General features: G+C 34.9%; 1 protein-coding gene across 1 annotated transcript in view; it reads left to right on the top strand.

The window, feature by feature from the left end:
- The first annotated feature begins 699 nt into the window (after positions 1-699).
- LOC149576171 (proteasome subunit beta type-5-like) overlaps positions 700-25,108 on the top strand; it is a 39,654-nt gene continuing 15,245 nt past the window's right edge. Inside the window, exons 1-4 of the mRNA XM_089816513.1 lie at positions 700-779; positions 2,550-2,671; positions 3,079-3,208; positions 4,752-4,858. Of these exons, the coding sequence (XP_089672639.1) occupies positions 2,558-2,671; positions 3,079-3,208; positions 4,752-4,858 (351 nt within the window). The 5' untranslated portion in view covers positions 700-779; positions 2,550-2,557. The remainder of the gene's footprint in view (positions 780-2,549; positions 2,672-3,078; positions 3,209-4,751; positions 4,859-25,108) is intronic.

Raw genomic sequence — 25,108 nt, 5'->3', positions numbered from 1 at the left:
CAAATTCAACAACCATTCACATTTGAAAGCTATGCACGTATGCAACATAACCCATTTGTTACACAACAAAATTTAAGATAGTTTTTTTTTCTATTAATTAGAATACAAATTCAAAGTTAGCAATTCAATGTTGATGAAAAGAAGAGATGCACTAATTGAAAAACTATTTTCTACACAAGCCTTCATTGATGACATAATTGTGCATATCGAAATATGATTAATACAAAAGATGTATCACTTTATAAACTCCATCTTAAACAATTATTATGAAAGGTGATAAAAACAATACATGTAACACTTCTACACTTCCATTTCTATACAAGGATTATGAATTCAAATTTTCTTATCTAAATTAATATTAAATAACCTAAAATGTCAAACATTTACAATAAAGTATGAGAACAATAAAATAAATAATAATGTTTCTAATTTTTTTTTGGCAAACAATTAGACGTACCTATTACACACTTAATCAATGTACCTATTACGCACTTAATCAAGTGAGATTGGTAGTCATTAAAGCGAAAAGAACAAATTTGGAAAAAAAAAAAACTCAAAAGCGCAGGCTTTTCTTCCTTTCCACGTTTTCCGGTTGGAACCCTACCAGTTAAATATTAACCTCACAATTCAATGCATTTCTTAACTACAGCTACCTGTATCTTCTTGATTTATAACTAACGCTAGGGCTACCGGGTTTTTACTTTATCAGGTTCCATTTTTGCTGAATATTCAACCGGCTGGCAGTTTCATCGGATCAACATTCGCAGGGAGAAAATTAGGTCTGTGAGTTTCAAATATTTATACTTCCATGCTACACGCTTCGATTGGTGATATCTATGCGCGTTTATATTTTTTATTTGGTCTTCCATGAATGCTTGTTCTTAAAAATGTTCTGAAGCGAATTTTATGGTAATGTTGATTGTACGTTTCAAATGAAAATTTACAGCACAAAGAGGTCCCAAGTACAAATTAAACGCTGTCATTCGTTTGTCGATAAATATGATACTCATTACTGAAAAAATTCCAATCTGATAATCACAGAATGAAAATGCAAAATGGAAGATCCGAGCTCAAATGAATGACTGGTGTAAAAGTTTATGCTTCTAAGTCTCCCAGTTACCAATTCATTTTATTGACTGGGTTGGGGAAAAATTACTGCGACCATAACTTTCTCATTATCTCGGGAATATGTTCATATTGCATCTTTCTTTGTAACCCTAGCATGTAAATGCAATTTGTGACTTCTTATATTCTTCCGACACTCGACGTGTTCTTTTGAAATACGTAGTTGGGTTTTATCTGTAGAATCGGCTTTGCTCGGCTTGCTATTTCCTTGTTAATGGGCTGCACTACAAAAATGCTACAAAACAGAATTTTATTTTGAGAGTAGCAGTATGGTTCAGGTCGCTTAGTCAAATTCATGGCATAGTATGCCTACTAAGATTTTGATTTCCACCTGGGCAGTATTTAAAATTTTGTGTTTGCCATTGATAGGATAATAGTATACATCCCAAAATCATCCTTACTTTAATTTTGAGCGAGATTTTATATTTTTGATAAAATCCTCTCCTTAAATCTGAGATGCAAGTTGTAACAAATAAAGTTGTTGGGGCAGTGAATTATGATTAGAGAGTTATATTATTTAGTAACAAAGTTCCACAGGTTATTAATTTTTTTGTTTATAGAAAATTTAACCAGAATTTGACTAAATTATACTAGGAGTTTGTTAAATAAATATTTAAAATTGAAAAATTCTTTTGAGGGAATAAGATGGAGATTGTAGTTTAACTTCAAACAAAGTGAATGCCCAAGTCATAAATAGAAAACTCACCGAAACTCAAATCTATGGTAGAATATTGCTCATATGTTAATTTTTAAAATTCATATGCATCTCAATATTGTTGTTTGAGCTATAATTTCCATAACTTTGAGTTGTTTATAGAGATCCAAGAAATACACATTTTCCTTTTGCTAAACATGACTGGAGGGAGGTAAACTTATATTTTTTTAGGATTACCTGATGCCTTCTAAGAGTCAAGAATACTTAGTTTGCATTCAATAGGGAAAATTTCTGCACTTAAGACTAATTTTTTCTGTTTCCATTTACAAGCACTCGGGTTCATAGTTGTCTTCTGTATGTTCAAACCAATACACAAATTAGTAAATATTGAGGTTTATAATTTGTAAACATTGATGGGCAGGGATTTTGAGTTCAAGTTGTGCCTTTTACTTGCACAAAATGTCTCGATATGTTGATATTCTCATTTTTATAGATAGAGAGAAATGTTGCGCAGCTAAAGAATTTTCTTAGCTGAGAGTTTACTTCTGCTGTAGAAACAAAGTTAATGTATCATTTTTTATTTTTCTAATGAGTGGTCATGACATAGTCGTGATACTGATAAATTATTTCTCTTTTTTTGGTGGAGGCAATACAAATGTTTAAAGAATAGTTTTGTACTGAATTGCAATAAGATTTATTGTTGTGGCTATAACAATTTATTTATTTCTTTTTGACTAAATTATCTTGTATATGCTTCTTTGTTGTATAGGTTACAAGATGAAGCTCGACTTTAGTGGCCTTGAACCCGCAACGCTACATCAGCTCCCAAATGATAACATTTCTGACATTTTGTCCCAAACACCATCATTCAAGTTGCCAAATGACACTGATGTATGGTACCTATCTCTATAAAAAACATACAATAAATATTAAACTCATGGAGTGAAGCACATTTATGTTGTTTTCTAGGATTCCAAATGATAATTGTAAGCACTGGAAAGCAGTTGAAGAGTTTAACTTAATCATCCTATGCTCTCTGTTAACTTGTGTTTGTGAGTTTTTTTTGCTATAAAATGAATTTGTAATACATACTTATTGCTTTGGATGTTGAAGTGTACATTATAGAGGCAATGCTTTACAGGGTGGTACCATATGCTTGGGATTCTAAATTGGAACTCTTGGTTTAAACACAAAATGATTCTATTAGTGCACTGCCTTGTCTGCCAGCTAGTGCAAAGGAACTTTCACAATCATCTATGCTAGATTGTTTGCAGACTGAAGTTTTTCTGTATCTGCAGTTTGATGGTTTCCAAAAAGCAGCAGTACAAATGGTGAAACCAGCGAAAGGGACAACAACTCTGGCTTTTATATTCAAGGAGGGTATTATTGTTGCTGCTGATTCTCGTGCCAGCATGGGAGGATATATTTGTATGAATTCTAACTGGCCTCTTTTAATTTTTATATCTAGTCTTACGAGTCTTCTCTTGTGCATAATTCTTTAGAACAGTGAAATAATAAAGGAGTAAGATCATACTGTAGTGTAGACTTGCAATATATGCCAATTTTGCTTTGACCTCTGATCTCTTTGTTCAGTATAATCATAGTTGGAAAACTCGCCAAAGCCAAAAACGTGCCAAGGCTGGAGAATTTTTTTCAGGGAACAAGTAAAAACTTGGCAAAAAAATTGGAACATAAAATTGCTTAATAGAAATGCATTCTTTTTGCAAAATTCAGTGAGAAGATGCATCCAATGAGTCAATAAATGAGAACACAAATGAAACAAGCTTAGTTTAGAGATATTTAAACACAAAGTTGGTACAAAATTGTATTCTCATGAGAATAGCTGATGGCTGGAAGCAAAATAGTAAATAATTTATGTGTAAGTAAAAGTAAATACATCATTACAATCACATCTTCCTCTTCCCAGCTCTATAAAAAACTAAGGGAGAGGTATAACTAAAGGGTCTAGTTTTAGAAGTCTGCATTGTGCATGACTGTGCCTCCTCACTCGGTATGTCTGACTCAGCCTGTGGGTCGTCCTCCATATTGGATGTAGCTCTGCCTCTAACTTCTTCTGACACTAGCAATGGCTAATCATTCAATTCAGTGTCATCCAATGTGAAACCAAATCCACCCCCATCCTCCATAGCTTTCTCTTGCAATCATTGATGTCATCCTCTTTAAAAACCACCTCAAATCTGCTTCAAATTGATAGAAATCAATTTTCAAGTGTTTGGAAAACTATTCTCCCCCTCTCAGCAATATACAAATGACATTAATTTGGGCCCTTTTTTTCCTTCAAGTGCTGCTATAAAACTACGACCGCATTTTTGTCAAAAAAAATAGGCAAGTACTCGAGTTTTTGGTGCCAGTAGAAGTCTTAGAAACTCACCAGGCCAGAAAACTCGGCCAGTTTTGCAATTTGGTGAGCCCTCTGTCAGCACTACATCAATCAGTATAATTATACAGTTGAAGTAAGTTTTATAAGTTATCGTAGTACATCAATGAGTATAATTATACAGTTGAAGTAAGTTTTATAAGTTGTCTAATTCAAACATCATATGTCCGAGCTAGGATAAGATACTAGTGGCTTGGGAATTAATTTGTTTAAGCAATTCAGTCATAGACCTTGATGAGGAGAATAATGACAAATTTAAGATGCTGGTATCACACTTCAGTGAAACTTGACATGAATTCATAGTTAGAACTCAGTCGTTATATGTTAGTGGAGGTAGATCCTCATTATTGAAAACTTCTGATTTATTGTTTGTTGTATTGTTGAACCAAGAAGTTTTTTCACTCAGGCCGTTTTCACAATTTTTTTTTCATGTAAAATTTTTCATTGAAAATTTGGTGAGATTGTTATACTTACGAAAGTGGGGGTATTTTGATGGTCTAGAAGTGCATGCAATGTTGACTTTCTTGACCAACATTTTATCAGATTCTTAGCACATATTTGGTTTTGTAACAGCATCACAGTCTGTGAAGAAAATTATTGAAATCAACCCACATTTACTTGGTACCATGGCTGGGGGTGCTGCTGATTGCCAGTTTTGGCACAGAAATCTGGGTATTAAGGTATGATTTTATGCTACCGAACTTTTTTCAATTGATGTTTATTTATTTAAGTTACAGAATGAGGTATTACATTCTTTGCTTATTGGAGTTACATTATTGTTTGACTATTCAAGTTTTAAGTAACATCTAATTTTGCATGTAGTTTTACAGCAAGCATGTCTGTAATGTCCCCAGTTTTTCAGGCGACAGTTAATTAAATTTGCTTTTATATGTTGTCAAAAATAAATGAAATATTCAAATGATGACATAATATCTTAGTTACTGGTTTGGATGCGGGTATGTGGATGCGTGAGATTTTTTTGGCATTTGGATGCATTTGGGCACACACACACACACACAATTCTTTTAAAAGAATTATACAGATTTGTAAAACTTAATTATTTGATAGTATGACTACGATACTTCATCATTGATCAATGCCAAATGCCAAATATACAAAAAAAAAAAAAGAAATTTACTGTATAGAAATATTTGGATATATTTATGTATATACAAAAAATTAAAGAAATATACATTCTGGGATGTGCATCCTGGACTTTTTAACAGTGTATGTAGATGACGCATCCGAACAGTACGCATCCACTGGATGTGCATGGATAGGGTATGCATCCTACTTAATTAATTTAGTTAAATGATAATATTCTAGATGCTTCTTGGAGTTCTTTACAAGGGGGCTGGATAGAGAAAGTGAGATCCTTTCCTTGGATTTAACGAATTTTATCATAATATGTATTACTTGCCTAGATAACTTGTTACCAATATCACAGCAATAAGTTTTCAATTTATTACATCAAAAAAGCTCAAGAAATATGGATGGAAAATAGATGCATTGACAATCAATAATAAAAGATCTACTATTGAAATTGGGAAATCAATTTACACATTCAAGCTTGCAAATGATTACTCAAAGTTTGAAACTGTCATTCACTGGCCTGCCTGCTTGATAAGGAAGATTATTTCAATTAGTTGCAGTCCTGTGATTTGATTATTTGTGGTGCCTTCATGTGCTGCATCTCTGTTGTTGCAAAAAGCTCCAAAATCTTCATACTGATTACTGCTAAACGATACCTTGAATTTCTGAAGCCGCTCAAACTTACTTCTTACCCAGATAAGACTGAAACCTGATCCCAATACTTTCTGCAGCTGCTTCTATAGTGCATGGCTGAATGAAAAAGCATAAAATATGCCTGGGTTTGCTTCAAGCATGCACCTTTCAAGGGTTTTGTTCCGAAAAGAAGGATTCAGGTCTAGCAAAGAAAATTCATTGCAAAAATTTATAGATAGAATGAATACCCTATCTCAATTTGACCCCTTTGTATAAGAAAAAGCATTCAATCACCTCTCCTATTCTACTTGGGCAATAAATAATATGGGCCTAACTTTATTTAATATCCCACTAGGAATTATTGCCTAGGAATGGTATGTCATGATTTAAGTGGCCCCCTTTAATGATTGCCAATGAATAATTAAATTCATATTAGCATTAATTACAGCTTTTTCCTCTTTTGATTTTGAAAGATGCCAACTCCCAATGATAGGCTGAACAATACATAATTCTGTTGCAGACAGCAACTTTCATACTATTTCATTTCATAAATCAAAATAGAATCATTCACAAGACTTAAATGTGCAGAATGATATACACAGATTTCCAATATCAGATGTAAGAGAATATCGAATTTCCAGTGTTGGGTACTTATGAAATATATCAGAAAATTGATATATAATTATTAATACTTGAGGACATGAATTTCGCATTATAAAAGTATCCTCCAATGAAAACATGTTTACAAAACAGTCTGATATATTGAGCAGCAAGGAAGGCATATGAGACCCACTCAGTCGATCTATGCAGATGCAAGCCTTAATTTACTACTTGTGTACCTGCTGCTTTAGCTGTCATTTAGAGCACTTCAATAGCAGATCTATTAGGGTCAAGCAACACTCGGGGGGGGAGGGGGGGGACGAGGGGGGTGAAACAGTGTTGCAGCATTTTCAAACCACTTTATTACTTCGCATATTAACCATAAACATCCACAAATCACAATACATGAAAGTAAAGTATACAATAAGAACGAACTCATAACAGCATAATTATGTGCTCGAGGAAACCCTGGTCAAGGGAAAACCCTGGTGGGGATGGTAAGCACAAGATGATGCACTAATTGGAAAGTCTCTGTTAAGAAATTTAACCCTGTTAGGAGTTGTTACACAGCATTTAGTACATATGTCCCTATTAAAGGACTAGACCTAGTTAGAGGCCTTCAACCCTGTTAGAAGTTGAGAACAAAAAGGGAGCACACTTGCTCGAGAATGAAGGTTAAATCCACCTTCTGGACTCACTGTCCAAATACAATGAAAGTATTACAAATTACAGAACCTATATATGACATCACAGTGTCTGATTAGTCCCTAATGAAGCTCGCATCTGATCTGATCCAACATCAAGGCTTGCACATATTGTACTGCTGTCATAATACCATCATCATATCATCACTATCCCATACTTGCATACAAAACTTTTCTTTATAGCCTTCAATATAATTTATCCAGTCAGCCTGCAAAAACTCTTCACAAAATGTGTAGCACAAACTCCAATAATCAAAATAGAACCGTGCTATCCAAGGGTTAATAATAAATATCTTGGATGTTGTCCCTGAATTGCCATACAATAGAATTTTCCAAACAATTCAATTTGCTAGGCCAAATTGCCCGATCATACCAACTGTCATGTACCACTGTTATGCTATGTCAGTTATACTTCACTCTACCAAAACATATGCCAATCATCACATAAACATAGGCGACCATACCAGAAACATATATACATTGTATATGCCATAATCCCAAACTTATAGCGAGTTCTGATTGCTCTGCTATCATCGCTGATCAAAACTGTCTGACTGTATCCTGAATCCCTGCTCTAGACTTGGGCATTTTTTGTGTTCTATCCTTCGCAAAACTGATTGTCAGTCCAAGCGATCACGCCAATGACATATGTTGCCATCAATGACAACACCTGAACTCTCATCCAACACTCACGTACCAACAAGATCTTCAGATCCTTCACCCCAACTCTGTTCACCTTATTACTGTTGTGACTAGGTAGACATAAACCAAAATAGAATCATTTCACAAGACTTAAATCTCCAGAATGATACACACAGATTTCCAATATCAGATGTAAGAGATTATCAAGTTCCTTACATATCAAATGTCCAATGTTGGGTACTTAAGAAATATATCAGAACATTGATAGATATCAACTTCCTTTCATATAAACATTCTGAATAATGCTTGAGGATATGGATTTCTCATTATAAAAGTGTCCTCCAGTGAAAACATGAATACATAACAGTCTGATATACTGAGCATCGAGGAAGATACGTGAGATCCACTCTGTCAATCTATGCACACTCAAGCTTTAATTTCTTACTTCTGTAGCTGCTGCTCGAGCTGTCATTTAGAGCGCTCCAAACCACAGATCTTCAGACCCTTCACCCCAACTCTCATCAACTTATTACTGTTACGACAAGGCAGACATCAAATTGTTGCCTGTGTAGCTCTGCCTAGTTTGATGCAATTTTAATGATGATATTGGCATCGTCTCAAATCATGCCCTTGCAACTGCGGCTACTGAATCACACTCTACCCTGATATTGTAATCTAAACTCCTTTTTGAGTCTGCATCCTTTGTTGTCTGGCATCTTGCTCCATGCTGGATCCCTGAGGGTGACGTCTCAGAAGATCTCCATAAGCCATTCACAACCGATCAGAAAACGGGATCCTACCACTTTAGGGTGCATAGAAGAAATTCAAATTTGACATGCACCACAAATCCACTAAAGAAGAGTGCTAAAAATAACATGCAACAGTAACCCTCTTCACAAATTGCTTCTAAACTGAAATGCAATGGAAGAATCTGACATGCAACCTCACAGGCTAGCAGGTTTTGTGAGTCTGATACCACTGAAATATCATAGACTCATAGCAATAAGGGTTCGATTTATTGCATTATAAAGCTCAAGAAATACAGATGGAAAATAAATGCGTTGATAATCAATAATAATATGCCCTTAATTGAAATTGGTAAGTCAATTTACGCATTGAAGCTTGAAAATGATTACTTTGAGATTGAAACTATCATTCACTGACCTGACTGCCTGATAAGGAAGATTATATCAATTAGTTGCAGACCTGCAATTTAATTATTTATGGCACCTTTTGTTAATGGATGCCTTGAAATTCTGAAGCCGCTCAAACTTACTTCAACCAAATAAGACTGAAATATGATCCCAATACTTGCTGCAGCTGCTTCGTTCCTGTACCCCAAACGAAGAAGGACACAATATGTTTGGGGTTGTGTCCAAATACACCTTTCAAGGGTTTCATCCTGAAAAGCAGAATTCAGATCTTGCAGAGAAAATTCACTGCAAACATCGACAGATAGAAATGAATACCCTATCTCAATTCAATCCCTTCGTTGTAGAAAATTCTTTTTCTGAAAAATCCTAGTTGCCAGATTTGCACACGCGGACCATGAACTGGATCATATTTTCTATTCTTTGGTTTTGACTTAGGCCATAAATAATATGGGTCTGGCTATAACTTGTGTCTCACCAGGAATTATAGCCTAGAAATATTAAGTCATGATTTAAGTGGTACCCTTTAATGATTACCAATGAATAATTAAATTGATATTAGCAATAACTATAGCTGTTTCCTCCTTATATTTAATTAAACACTTAATTCCCTTTACTAAATACTTTAGCCTATGTGGAGAATAGATAATTGGCTTACTATATTAAGTACCTAGCTTTATTTCTCTTATTGCTTACTAACTTACGATACTATTATAATAAAGTTAAGTACTTGGTTTACTATGCTATTGTAATAAAGTTAAGTACTTAATTTTACTTTAAAATCAATAATTTATTGTTATTTAATAACTCTGGACCATCAAATCTCATGAGAATCATTGAAATCCAACTCCACCGACATTACTAAAAATAGAAACTGTCTCTGTTGTGCTCATCAGTGATTTACTAAAAATCTCATCAGTGATTTACTAGAAATAACAAATATTGGAGAAAGTGTCCAAAAAGGTTCCAGAAAAGGGTTCCACATACCAGTTGGAACATGACATTATTTCTGTCAACACCCCCAGGATTCCCAAAGCTCACTCATTAGCCTATGGGAATTTCTCGAACAGGCTAATGGTCTCTCCATGCCAAATTAACTTAGGAAGGGGATATTACAGAGTCATCATTGCTGAAGCTTGTGAAGGTGCTTTCACATCATTCGGAAGACATTGTTGCTTAGCGGTAATGATGCTCAAGGAACATGTGGGTACGAGTTCTCTTTGAGAAAATGCAATCACCTAATTCTAATCATTTGCTTCCTTTACCTATGTTGATGAATCTGAGTCATCGTTAATAAAATTGTTGTTGAGACAAACACATATTGTCTTGGTTGCTGGATTTGTACCTTGGAGGCTGGATCCAGATTCGTTCCAGGATTCGTCCCGATTCGTCCATGGGCCAAAGGGTGTTTTAGTGTGTTGATTTTCTTTATAATTGTCAAAATAGATCAATGATCAAGTTTACTAGATTCATAGATTCATACTATGAAATGATTTAGTTTTAGAATTATGTATATTTCTCTTATCTATTTGTATATATAGTGCATGTACATCTACATCTACATCTACATATGCATATACATATACATATACATATACATATCCTTATGAATCATAATGGGAATTTATTTTTCACGTATCCACTGAACCGAGTTACATGCCCGAATCCGAATCGGAAACTTAGCATATTGTTCTTGAAGTGTTTAATTTCCAATGCGTGTTTCTCTGATCACATTTTTATACCAAATCTGTGCTCTGATATGCACAGCAGTAAAGTCAAGTCTGGAATTGAACAAAGTATTACCAAATTAGAGAAGATTTTTCCAGGACATTTCAATGTTGTCTTTATAGTCTTTCATTGCTTGCACAATTTATGAGTTGTTAATATACATGACCGATATATTTCCTAGGAACTAGAGTCAATTTGATTGGGATTTGAGGATCTAAGTTGGTTTGATTCACACATATCTAAATTCTTAGTTAATAGCGTAGAACTAAAAAGCCATTTTTTAAGAGAACATTTTTATATACAGAGTGGAGTGGTAAGCCTCAATTGAAGTCTTGATTCATACAATGCTGATTGTCAAATAATAAATCATATTACCTGAAAATCAGAATCCAGGCAAATGAGGAGAAAGTTTTAAAGTACCATCAAATATTTGTAGTTGGAAAACTCCTCTTTTGCAATGTGGTTGGCACTAATGAGCTGTTGATGATAAATCCTTACCGAACTCTTTAAAAATTTGTATTATACTTTATAGTATGTTTACAGGGAAAAATTGAAACTATTTAAAAATTGAATCTGAATCATCATGACATTGCAATACTGATATGATGGAATAATTATGAACATCATAGCACATAACAATACTCTAATGCTTCTGCCCAGTGTATGTGCACAGAAAGGAAGTATCATAGTAGACTGTTGTTGTCACAGAAATTTCCCTGGGGAATTAGAATGGTAATTTCTATTGTATTTTGTCAAATCACAAGGTCCAACAATAGCAGTAACAGACTATAATGGTAGTCATTGTGTGAAAGCATGATATCATAATGCCGATGTTGGTGTGGTATAGCCACTGCCTGAAAAAGAAAAGGTATTATTGCTTCTGTAGCGAGCATATCAAGGACCAGTAACATTAAGAAAAGCTCTACACTTATTGTATGAACTCAAATTGCTGCACAAGGCTGTAATGATGGTGGATTTCTCCAGCTGTCACACAAAAGTGTTTAGGATTTTAAAGCTTTTTTTAAAAAGCTTTTTTATCCTTTTCTTTTCAATTGCTTTTAAACTTGTTTTTATTATCTTTAAAAAGTGCTGTCTGTGGGGGACATCAGGATACCCTAGGAACTTCCAAACGTGTCTGGGGTGCTCTGGTGCACCATTTAAGGAGATCTTGCCATGGGATGCCCTCTATGCTTGTGGGGATGGCCCCAAAGTTGAGGAATACAGGAAATGGGTAGGAATATTATGTCCCTGGTGCCCTATCCCACATCCCTGTGTTCTAAACTGAAAATGAGGAAAACAAGTGATTCAATAATAAAGTTTGGAGAAAATAATGATGGTAGGTAAGATGAGACTTGCTACAAAGATGTATGGAACTTGAGCTATGAGCTTTTTTAACAACTGAGCATTGCAGATATGGTAATAGATGTTTCATTCACATGTATTGTCAATAGCTGAGTGTATTGCAATTGCACATTTGACATTAACTTTATGGATAGTACTTGTGCACACATAGAGATAGAGCTCTGAGTTGTCTCTCTTGTCACTCCAGGGTTATTGATTATGTGGTATATCCATTGCCAATCTACTTTATCTTTACTTTTGTCACCTTGTATTTGTTTTTACTGTCAAATGGTTGGTCGGTGTTAGTTTGTCAATATAATTTTGGGCACAATAACCTTGCGAATATTATGCAGGTTGGGAATAGTAGTGTTATATCAGATTTAGGTAGAAGGGATTAGGACATGGTGGACACATTGCTGCTAGTCGTAGAAAGGCATAGGAATTCAAGCCTTGATCCAAAGTTTGTTTAGGATTTTCCTTTTACTAATTTATATTTGTTTATTCAAGTTACATTGGGAGGCCTTTGTATATTCTTTGCTTATCAGTCATAAAGTTTGTCTGTAGTTATCATTTGATTGTTCACTTTAGAAAACTGGAACCTGGGTTGTCTGAGAAATAAAAGAAAAGAGATTTAATAATCAGGTTGGTGAAGATAATGAAGCTAACTTAGACGAGGTTTGTGTTGCTAGAGAGTACAGAAATATGATCTTTTAAGTGATCAAATGACTTTCTAGCTTTTGATCATGGGAAATTCTCTTAGTTGCCGGATTTGTAGTCCCTGGAGGCCGGATCTGGATTCAGATTTGTGCCCAGATTTGTCCCGATTTGTCCATAGGCCAGAGGGTGTTTTATGTTTTTATGTGTGTTGATTTTCTTTATAATCATGAAAATAGATCAATGATCAAGTATACTAGATTCATACATTCATACTAGAATCATAGATTCATACTATGAAACGATTTAGTTTTAGAATTATGCACATCTCTTATTTTTTGTATATATAATTCACACACACACACATGAATCCTTACAAATCATAATGGGAGTTTTTTTTCACGAATCCATGGATCCAATTCACGTCCCTGAATCCGAATTGGCAACTTAGGAATTTCTTAATGTATTGAGGTTTGGGGTATTGATAGGTTTAGGATATTACACTTCGAATTTGAAAATATTGAGTGACAGTTGCAAACTTTGTGGGGACTCTCAAATGCTTGTGAACTAAAAGTGCCTTGAAATAAATTAGCAAAACTTGGAAGGTGAGTCTCATTGATTATTTGGTGACTACAAGTACAATATCAAGCTTTCATGCATATTTCCCTTTTTTTCCCATATTTTTCCTTATTTGAACAGTGTTTCAATGGGTTTATTCCTTAAAGGTTCATGAATTGAAGGGTTTAAAAGGAAATTTGAGTATATTTTGTTTTTGTTTGTTTTTGCATTTTTCTGAATTTTTGTGTGTTTTTGATGGTTTGCTTGAGATTTTTCAAGAATCTGATGAATTCTGGAATTTGGAAATTGCTGATAGTAAAATAAATGAACATATCAACAAATAGAAGGCAATTTAGATGCTTTTAAATATTTTATTCAATAATCTGGCTGAAGTACATTCCCCAAACTGTATACATGAATCTGATACAAGCCCACACAACAGTTTTAACCTTTTCCAGTCCACGACTCCACAACTCTACTCCAGGCTTGATATGAACAGTTTTTCAACAGGTTTATTCCTTAAAGGTTCGTGAACCCACCATGCCACATCAACAAAATAGACCATTTGACTGCAACTTGTTGAGTACACACTGCGCCTTCATCTAATGTGTACTACCACAGTGTGTCAGTACCATCATTGTTAACGAGCTTGATAATGTATTAGAGTTGAAGGAAAACTTCAATGAGCACTTGAGCTGCTTTGTCTTATTGTGTGCTCTCAAATTGCCACAAATAATTTGATCACGCATTGAAGCGCTGGAAAGAGCTCCAACGAGACAATGAGTTGTAAAAAGACACCTTCATTCCATACATGCCACATTATCGTATTGTTCACAACATTGTTTAACTCGACAATGCATTAGAGTTCAAGGAAGAGCTCAATGAGGGACTTACCAATTCATTCTTCACCCCATGTGACTTAATTTTGCATCAGAACAATTGGAGAGTTCCAACGAGTCAACAAATTGATTATCTTTTCGTGCCCACCAGCTAAACAACACTCTCTAACTTGTGAACTCCACAAAGCGCTTTGAAGATCTTGATGAGACAGTGTGCACATATTTTGAATCAAACCCTTGCTCACGTGGATTGACACTTACGTGGACCAACACCTGTGCGTTACTTTCTGTACTCAAGAGCTCGATGTAGTATGAAACATCTTGACATGCCAAGGAGCGGTTCCACTTCATACCTTTGTTGTGTTCACTTGTCAATTTGCTAGAACTTTGGGATGCATGTCAATAGGATTACGAGTAACCATCGTCTCTTGGTTCCGCGTTCAACGTCGACATATGCATACACTCGTCGATTTGTGAAGGTATTTGGAAACCTTTAACAGGCCAATGTGTAAACCCTTCGTTCAAAAGCTCCATCCACATGAACTTGCATTTTGTTGAAAACCCAACTCTCTATTTGGTTGTCAATGTGGTAGGACACAAAAAATCTCAACGAGTCACTGATCGATATCATTCATTAGCTTCAATGTCATACTTAGTAATGTGCTAAGGGAACTTAAAGGCTTCACATAAAAGCAACTCGGTGACTTGTTGAAACAAGCTAAAGGCTTCAACGAGTCAACGAGGTAACATTAGAAACTGAGACAAGCAACAACTAGGCTCAAACACAACAATCTTGTGAGCTAAGGGAGACATAAGTGAGGACCAAAGTAGCATAACTTAAAACCAAGTAATGCACATGCGCACAAGCCAAGGGTTAAGTTGTCGTGTGGTGGGAACAATGAGGTCATAATATATGAAAAAATCCATAGGATAAAGGCGATTGACTTATGGTAACAAACCAAGGGGAAGGGGGTTGGTTATCCTATGAGACAATTTTTTTTGTGAATGACATAAAAGGCTTAATTGAGACATGTCAACAATTGATAAGAAAATGTTGCCTAGAGATTTAAAATTACAACCAAGGGAATACAAATATAAAAACTCTAACCCTAATATAGTTGCATAAAACAACTCCAACAACCCACATGCATTATCTTTGGTTCTACAATGTACATATATGTAAGCTTTTTCGACAAATCCATCTTTTGACAATGTTGTAATTCACACATTCCAAAAGATGAAATGTCTTTGAAGACATTTTATCAATTATATTGTTTTGCTAAAGTTTTCGTGGATTTATGGTTTGCATTTACTTTCTTCTGGGTAGTCATGGGGTTGGAGTATGAAATTATAGGTTATGTGAGCAATGTGGTACTTTCAAGTTCTTTGGAGTATGGGAACACACAATGGGTGAACAATAGAGTATTTGATTCCCCTTTAAAGTATAAAAGTACATGATGGGCAATTAAGGTAGCACTTTATACTTCTTTAATATACGAAAGTATGCAACAAGGGAGCAATAAAGCACTTTAGTTTAGAAGCTAGAAAATTTGGTCAATTTAGCATAGTAATAGATGGAAAGAGTAAAATTGAACATTTTAAAATAATTTCCTCCCAAATTACTAAAACAAAGATTAAGTGGAAAATAATTATTACTATTTAAAAATATAAAAATAATTTAAAAATTACTTTAATATTTCTCATTATAAAATAATCACCTGATTTACAAAAATATAACTATTGACTGGCACTGTATTTTAATGGAGTATTAAGGAGAATGAGGTGACCACAACCTGTAATTTTTTTTTCATGACGGCGCTTTTAGAATGAAATTTTAATGTTTTTTGAATATAGATCACAAGAAAGTAAGCATAAAAATCTTGCATATGGTGAAGTAAGTTATTTTTTGTGAAAATTGACCTCATTGCTTGGAATGGTATTACAAGCATGTTTGCGAAACGATATCCCTTAGAACTTTATAATTTTCAAAATTGAATCATTTTCACATTTTCACCAATAGGGAGGATCAATATGGAGTGCACACACACATAAGACATTTCACGACATATCCCTTAGAGTTGAACTTGATATTGTGAATGTGGCATGACCATGTAGACTTAGATGTTCACAACCTAAGTTACTGTATTCGTTTAGGGAACATGAAATTCGGTATTCGATTCGATGCAAAGTTGAAGTTGGTTCAAATTCGAAACCAAATCGCATTTTCTCTGACATATTCGGTGGAATTTCGTCCAACAGGACCCTAGACGATTTTGCCACGCATTTGAGCGAAATTTGCATTCTAATATCGAACCCAAAACGAGTTTGACTGCCATTGGGAGAATTCTTGGACTTTAGTGGAATGTTTTTACAATATTTTTATTATTTATATTTGTCGTGTCAACCCTAAAGTTACGACTGACAAGCCACAACAAATAAGTTAAAAACTTAAAAATGTTAAAAGATAGATCGTAAAAACATAGACGACTGAGACTTATATATGGTTTGCAGATCTTGAACAAAAGCTCCAAAATACACTGTGCGAGTATAGTAGACAGACGACCGTTCAGAAAAAGCCATGGCTATTCATTGTGGCCCGTGGGATATGTGGACGATACTAAGTGTTATAGTATAATTTATATATAACATGTCCATGTTTAATATATCTTTAGATTTATAATTTTATATTTATATAATAATATTTGATTAATATAAAAAGGTTTGTACATTATGTGTATATCTTCAGATTTATAATTTTATATTATATAATAATATTTGTTAAACGTATATGTAGTAGGAATGCACATGATCGTATCACCCTCATTCACACACTCGAGTTGGTAGAGATGTAATGGTGTATGAACTTTTATTTGCTGCTATATATATATATATTCTCGAACGAACTTGAACCCAGCCCAATTTTTTTTTGAGCGAATGTCGAACTCGCATACGAACCCACATACGAACCGAGAACTTAGTTCACAACTAATTTGATGGTAGTGAAGATGGGGCCCACACTTAACAACTTGCAATGAAGTTGAGAAATGAAGGCTTCATACAGTAATCACATAAACGCTCATCGTGAGGACTCTTGGAAAGCTCGATATTGGATTTAACACAAAGTTTAAAATTTGAGTGTTTGAAAATCGAGGTTACAAGTAGTAAATAGTAATGCCTCATTTTAATATCCATTATCCTTCTTAGATATGGAGTTTTTTATTCTTGATTTACCACTTAGATTGGATTTCGAGTCGGTATATGTTGAACACACCTAGAGAATCAGTCTTCAAACATTTTTATTTTCAATGAAAGCATTAAATCATATTTATCCAATTGAAGAATTGAATTGAAAGCCATCATCAAAACATTTCACACACAAATAGGCCAAGTTTTTTACGTGGAAAACTCAACGAGGGGAAAAACCCATGGTGAGAATATATATATATAGGAAGATATCTACTCACTAATGGATTTATTGAGCAAGATACAAAGATATATGGAGTTTAGTTATAATATTGACATTTTAATATGCTATGTCATTTTTAGGTTGAAATTTGGAGCCTTTGGGCATTTTTTCTGTGTATGCCATACATTGATAATGAAAGCATTTGATTTATTTTAATTTTCTTATCAATTTAAGCTTCTAAAATGTTTATGATGATTGTTTTATCGATGTTAATGATATGCATATTTGAAAAGCATCAGATGTTTCTCTCAAAAACATCACTGTCATTATTCTAGAATAATCATTAACAAAGAGAATGAAGTATTTGTCACCTTTGTAACTTTACACATCAATTGGTCCACATAAATTAGTATGAACTAATTCCAAGATTTCTTTTGAAGTATGAGTCTTATTCCTAAAACTAAACTTTGTCATCTTGCCTAATTGACATTGTTTGCAAATCACATTATCAGGTTCTTCATTTTTGGCAAACCTTTGACTCTTTTCATCTTATTCATACTAGCTAAGTTATCAAGGTTTACATGGCATAACCTTTTGTGCCATAACCACATATCATCAATTTGTACAACAAGACAAGTTGCTTCACTAATGTCAAGATAAAATAGATTACCTCTTGTTTGATCACCACTTCGAATGAGTTCACCATCAACATCATAGATCTTAGCTTTCTTATGTTCAAATTCAAATCTGCAGCCTGAACTATCCAATTGTGACACACTCAACAGATTATAGTTAAGTCCTTCCACATAGTAAGCATTGTCACATATGATCTTGTCTGTCAATTTTATTGATCCTTTACCTTTTATCAAACAGGTGCATCATTACCAAATCTAACACTATTTCCATTATAATGCACAAGGGTTTTGAACGAACTTTTGTCTCTAGTCATGTGATGGGAACATCAATTGTCAATGATCCATCTATCACTCTTGTTCACATAAGATACTAATGTAGTTGCCTCATCTTCATCAAAATCATCTTTCATAGCAACATAGACAACTCCATCATGATCATCTGATTCATCATTAGATTCTTCTTCAGCAATGTAGCAAGCCTTCTTTCCTTTGTCTTTGTATTCTTTGCTACTCTCATCTCTTTTACCTGTATTTGTCTCCATTTTTGTTTTTCTTCTTCTCAAGACATCTTGCTGCAATATGGCCAACCTCATTACAATTAAAATATATGATAGGTAACTTACCTTTGTATCTTTTTTTTGTCTCTTTGAAATCTCCTAGCGAACAATGCTTCAAGTTCATCTACATCTTCTTCATTTGTATCACTATCACTAGAAACATGTCTGACTTTTGTCTTACTCTTATCTTTAGGCTCTTTGAGTGTCAGTTTAGCAGGAGTACATCTCGATTCTTGTATAGCAAAGACTCAAATAACATAGATAGGCAGCAAGGTTCTTAACACTTTGCTGATCATAGTCTCATCTTCAATCTTTCCATTTGATCCTCTGATGGCATTAGCAACATCTTTGACTCTTGCACAATACTGGTCTTTAGTCTCACCTTCTTGCATTCTCATATCATCAAATTTTCCTCTTAGACTTTCTACCTTGTCTCTCAACGCATTCTTATCTCCTCCATAGATCTTCTTTAGGGCATTCCACATTTATTTAGCAGAAGTACTCCTTGATGTCATCAACCTTTGAATAGCTTAGGGCAGAAGAAATCTCCAACATTGCCTGATTGTGTTCTTTCTTCTCGTTTAGTTGCTATGTAGTAAGGGCTCTAGTCACTTCTACATATTCAGTGGTCACAGTTGACATTGCAAAATCTCCAAGTCCTCCTAGATGCAGCTTCATCAAACTTTGCCATGCAGGAAAGTTATCCTTGTTGAGCTTAGGTATCTCCTTTCTGTACATCTTGAGCTTTAGCTTCAAAAACCTTCAAATTGTTTCCTCACAAGCACCAATAGCTCTGATACCAATTGTTGCAATATTTAGAATAATTGAGAAGGGGGGTGAATCTGTTATCCGAGGTCCAAATGTACAAATAAAACTTTTCAGTACTCACCAAACATATATGTGCATGCATTGATTAGATCATCCAATAGCTCCATAACTTTGTAGGTTACTGTCCTAGGTCAAAACAACTTTGCAAAAATGCAAACATTAAACATCACAAACTCATTCACACAATTTGACACAAAGATTTAACGTGGAAACCCAATTTGGGAAAAACCACCAATAACATGCTACCAATTTTCACTCTTCCGAAGTGAGCTTTATGGGGAGCCAACCTTGTTAAAGGTTACAATGCACACTGTGAAATGTGACCTTTATTAAATGATTTCAATCACCCTGTTAGGAGTGAGCCTTGTTAGAGGACTTTAAAACATCCCATTAGAATGTCACTTAGTTAAAGGATTTACTCATGACTGTTAGGTCAACCTTAATCCAAAGGATTTATCCAGATTGATACAATTGTTAGAAAGTAGCAACAGGACTTGATTTGATAATAAAACAACTCACTTGCAGAACTCAGATCTTTGACTCAGCTGTCCAGTTTGCTTGGCATTCATTCCTTTCATCTCTGATTGCTTGTTTACCCTTCAAGCTGCCACCTCCTTAAGCCTATGCTCAGTATGCCAACAACAAATTCTTTCCTTTGGCCACCATATGAAGCAAGCCTTTAGACTTCTTGTCTTTCTTTGGCTCGCACTCTTACCTTTTGCTTTTGGCCTTGTATCCCCTTATATAGAGAATTTTGATCTTTTTCTGCTTAATCACAATCGTCCATCTTAGGGCTAGGTTAGATTCATCGAATCCTCCCTTCTTTCCATTAGGTCCCCTCTAGAAACTTCTCTTACAATCCTCGTTAGATTCACCTTAAAAACGGTTTATCTTGATTCTGTGACACCAACTCATCATACTTATCTTCAACATGCTTCACACAATTCAAGAAATCAACTTTGTCGGCTCAGATTCATCAAAACTTTGATCAAACTCTTTTTACTGTCACTTGGTAATAACAGGCTGTTTCTCGGCAATAAAAGTCTTCTGATGCTCGGCCAACACTAGGTTGCTCAGCATGAACTAAGTCTTCACTCGGTCATTACTACCATTCTTTGACACTCGACACTTACTGTATTTTTACTAGTGCTCGGCACTTACTAAACTTCCTTTGCTTGGCACATACTAAGATTTGCTTTGCTCGGCTCATACCAAATTTGCTTGGTCATAGCTAACTTTCTGCTCGGCCTAAGCTAAGTTGCTCGACTTCCAATGTTTGCTCGGTCAGGCTTGGTAGACACATTTTAATTCAGTCTCCTTGTCTTTGCTTAAGTAACCTTTCGCTGTAGCCTTAGGTAGATAAACAATACATCATATCATCAAAGTCTTGTTTGGTCTTAGTGCTCCTTTTATACACCATATAACTCAACCTTTCTCTTGGTACACTTGTTATCCTCTTTTTTCAAATCCTCTTCATCAATCAATCAAATTATAGCATTCAGACTAAAAAACAATTGTCTTACCAGCAAGTAGCAGGTTTGACATCAGTGATAAAATGATGATGATTGTTCCATGATAGGTTCCAACACTTCAACAATCTCCTTTCTCTACAAAAACTCCCCTATTTTTTTATAGCCGTTCCCTATAGTCTCCTAAAAATTGGCCCTAAATTGTATTTGTACAGGAAACACATCCCTATCCCTGAAACTCAGTGAAACAGAGCATCTAGCTCTTGTTGTAGAAATGCCTCCTTGGTGACTGACAAACTAATCTTTAGAACCGCAAGGCGAAGCAATGCAAGGTAGAGAAATGTGGACGAGAATACAAAGTGGCAAATATAAAATAATACACTGTTCGATCCCAATGAAAATTTTCCCTACAAAACAAGTATGGAGTGAGACTCAACTGTCAATTAACTAATTCCTTGATCAGATATCAATCAATGTAATGATATCTCACAATCAAAGCAAAAAGCATGTGTCACAAACTTAACAAAGTGTGTACCGCACATCCAAACTGTCATACTACCATGGATACATCTATTGGTCTTTTGGGAAGCAGATGTTTTGCCAATTTTGGGATGGCAAAGGGGATGACTCTATAAATTTATGGAAAATTAATATATATAGGGAGGTTTGAAGCTCATATGAAAACATGGTGAAAGTGTGCATATATACATTATAGAACCTTTATAATATGTTTGTTTAGGATTCAAAATTCATGCTCAATACTCAACAAGCATTCATAATTCAGAATTCATTGTCAAAACATTATCAATAAATAATGATCAGTAAGTGACCCCATTAGATTATTTGCATGTCATCATTCAATAATCGTGTGCAGTCACATGCCTTTCCTTTGACAAAAATGGTTATAGCATTATGCTTCCATTCCACAGCTTTTAGCTTCATCTTCCAACTGTATGCAATCATACCTTTCTTCATTTTTTATAGCTGTATGCAGTTGCATGTTTGCCGACTGTTAGATGATAATCCTATTTTTATACTCTAATTCTACAACTGTGTGCTTCTTTTCTATGGATAGTAGTCACACTTCGGTTCATTTTACAATTGACCTGCTCATTCTACTGTTATAGTATTCATTGTCAATATTCATGAAGAATTTTTTTCTTAAGATAATTTTTCTTTTTAAAATGATTGCTTGGTCAGAGATGTCTGGCCATGCTAGGGATGGTGGGAATGTCCTAGATTTCCCTCAACTGTCCTGGGAACAGTCAAATGTCCCTGGCACCTAGCAGCGCGGTCCTCAAGTTTTGAGGACATTTCTGTAAAAAATATGCAGATCGGGGACACCTAGGGGGGATGTCCCTCAACCATCCTTGCATTCCCAGGACATCCGGGTACTCAGATAGGAAATAAATTTCTTTAGGCCCCATTTGGTTGTTGGAATATGAGTGGAATAGGAAAACGAAATGAGAATATGTTTTATATTCGCTGTTTGGTAAGCTCTATCGGAATTGGGAATAGGAAGACATATTCCAATTTTGCCCCTAAAATGAGCATATGTCTATGCCAAAAAATATCTGTTATTGGAATAGGCCATTTCCATTCCCATTCCGATTTTCCATTAAAAAATATTTTTTATTTTTTTTAAAAAATTATTATTATTTTTTTTTATAATTTTTTTTTTTTGAATTTTTTTTTTTTACTTTTACTTTTTGAATTTTTTTTGTTAAATTTTTCTTTTTAAAGTTTTTTTAATAACGTTTTTAAAAATTATATCTATTTGTTTAAAAAAATGAAAATGAAAATGAATTAACTAAAAAAATAATAAATTAAAATTTTTTTTAGGAAAAATGTTTAAAAAAATACAAAACTTAACCTTATTCTTATTCTATTTTTGTACAACCAAACAATAGATTAACATATTCCCAGTCGAATTCCAAGTGCACCAAACATGATTGGAATTGCCTATTTTTATTCCCATTCCTCATTTCCATTCCCATTCCATTTTTCTATTCTAATTTTCTATTCCTATGCCAGCAACCAAACGGGGCCTTAGGATTGTTTCCCACTTTATTCCCACTAAATTCCTTTAGGATGTCTGGCCATGCTAGGGATGGTGGGAATGTCCTAGATTTCCCTCAACTGTCCTGGGAACAGTCAAATGTCCCTGGGACCTAGCAGTGTGGTCCTCGAGTTTTGAGGACATTTCTGTAAAAAAAATGCAGATCGGGGACGCCTAGGAGGGATGTCCCTCGACCATCCTTGCATTCCCAGGACATCCGGGGACTCGGATAGGAAATAAATTCCTTTAGGATTGTTTCCCACTTATTCTTTCTTTGTCACCCTTATATTCCACACCTTTTTGCATCTGTTATTGGAATTCTTTTGTCTTTCTTCATTTGTTTCATTCTCTCATTGTTTGTACTCTATTTGAAAAATTATTATTAGTTTCTGTTTCTGTTTGTGTATCCTCTTTTCTTCCTTGATTCTTTCTAGCTTTATTACATTATATTATCCTTTAATTATTAATATTTTAATTACTTGTGTTATCCTATAGATGAAAATAATCCTTTCTATACAATCACTTAAAACATTACCTTGACCCTTCATTCATTGTCTTGCCATTACAATTTGAAGACCCTTTGTTGTCTTGACCTTTCATTGTCTTGACGCTTGACTATTTGATGTCTTGTCCCTTCAAATTGAGGAGCCTTCATGTCTTTAGTAAATAGATTATTTATATATTTCAAATTGGGAGGAAGATATCTTCTGAAGCTATATCTCCAACACTCCTTAGCTAGGGAGGTATCTTCCTAGATATCTCTCAACATGACACCCACAATGGCATAATCCATTTGTGGAAAAGTTTTTTTATCAAGGAATGTCTCAGTGTGATAATGTCATGGAACCGCTCAACATGATGTCCGCCATGGCTACTCCCATGCGTGGAAAAAAAACATGTACACAAGTGCCAATCATGGAATCACTCAATGTAATGCCGTCATGGAATCTCTCAACATGACGTTCACCCTGGCTACTCCCATCTGTGGAATGAGCCACATCTCTTGAGTGCTTTCACCTCATACTCTTTCATCTCAGAGAAACATGCATTAAAGAGCAACATCTCTCAAGGGCTTTCACCTCGTATTTTTTCATCTCAGAGAAATATGCATTAAAGAGCAACTGCTGCTGTGACTCCCTCTCAGCAAGGGCAGCATTCTCGCACAACACCTCACAGCAGCTGATTCTATTCAGACAGCTCATTGAAAATTTCTTTAAACTGGAATATCTTCTTCACATTTAAAATGGGCATTGCTGCAGTTAAAGATTCTGTTTTAGCTTTCCAGAAATATTGTGTTGGAATCACAGACTTGCAAAGATATTTTCTGTATATTTCCAGCAACTCAAGGAGGATTTTGATATGATGTTCAACGTCCCTTGACTCAGACCACCACTCCATGGCATCATAAGCAACCCCAGCAGATTCTCAATCTGCTGCCTCCCCTGCGCCTCTCCCTGTAAGAGAGTTGTGTACTTGTGTTTTTCTTCTCTCTGTATTAGCCTTTCTCTCTTTCCCATCAATTAGAAGAGGTGGAGGGGGAAAGCAGACTGTTAAATGGCTAACTAGCAGGGTTTGCAGAAGCAGATAGTTTTGCACATGTTTCTTTAAAGCAAAAGATCCATCTAGCAGGCTTACAACCTCCAACAAAGTTCAATCCAGCAAACTAATTGCACAACGTCTGATATATCCATTATATCCCAGATTCGCTTATCTTCACATCTAACAGCTGCAAAAACAGAAAAAATGTCAACGACAAGCTCACGTCTCCACAAGAACAAGCAGAGAAAAAGGAGACTGCTTTCATTAGAAAAAATAACCCCACTGTATTCTTGCTTGCAAAAACTAATAAAAAAGAGAAAATCATCATTCCAAACCTATTCAAATCTATGAAATGGATCATTTAGCAGAAAAACAAATGATGCTCATATGAGAACTCCAAGGATAATGTCCATAATGATGAGAAGGGAAAAATGTTCTTGAGGTTTTCTTTTTCAAAAAAATGATTTCATGGTTGCAAGAAGTGACGCATACCAC

This window comes from Cupressus sempervirens, chromosome 1 (assembly GCF_028749045.1).
Source record: "Cupressus sempervirens isolate cs-2001-9-10 chromosome 1, ASM2874904v1, whole genome shotgun sequence".
In the NCBI taxonomy this organism is placed as follows: Eukaryota; Viridiplantae; Streptophyta; class Pinopsida; order Cupressales; family Cupressaceae; genus Cupressus; species Cupressus sempervirens.
This window is presented reverse-complemented; position numbering and strand designations above follow the sequence as displayed.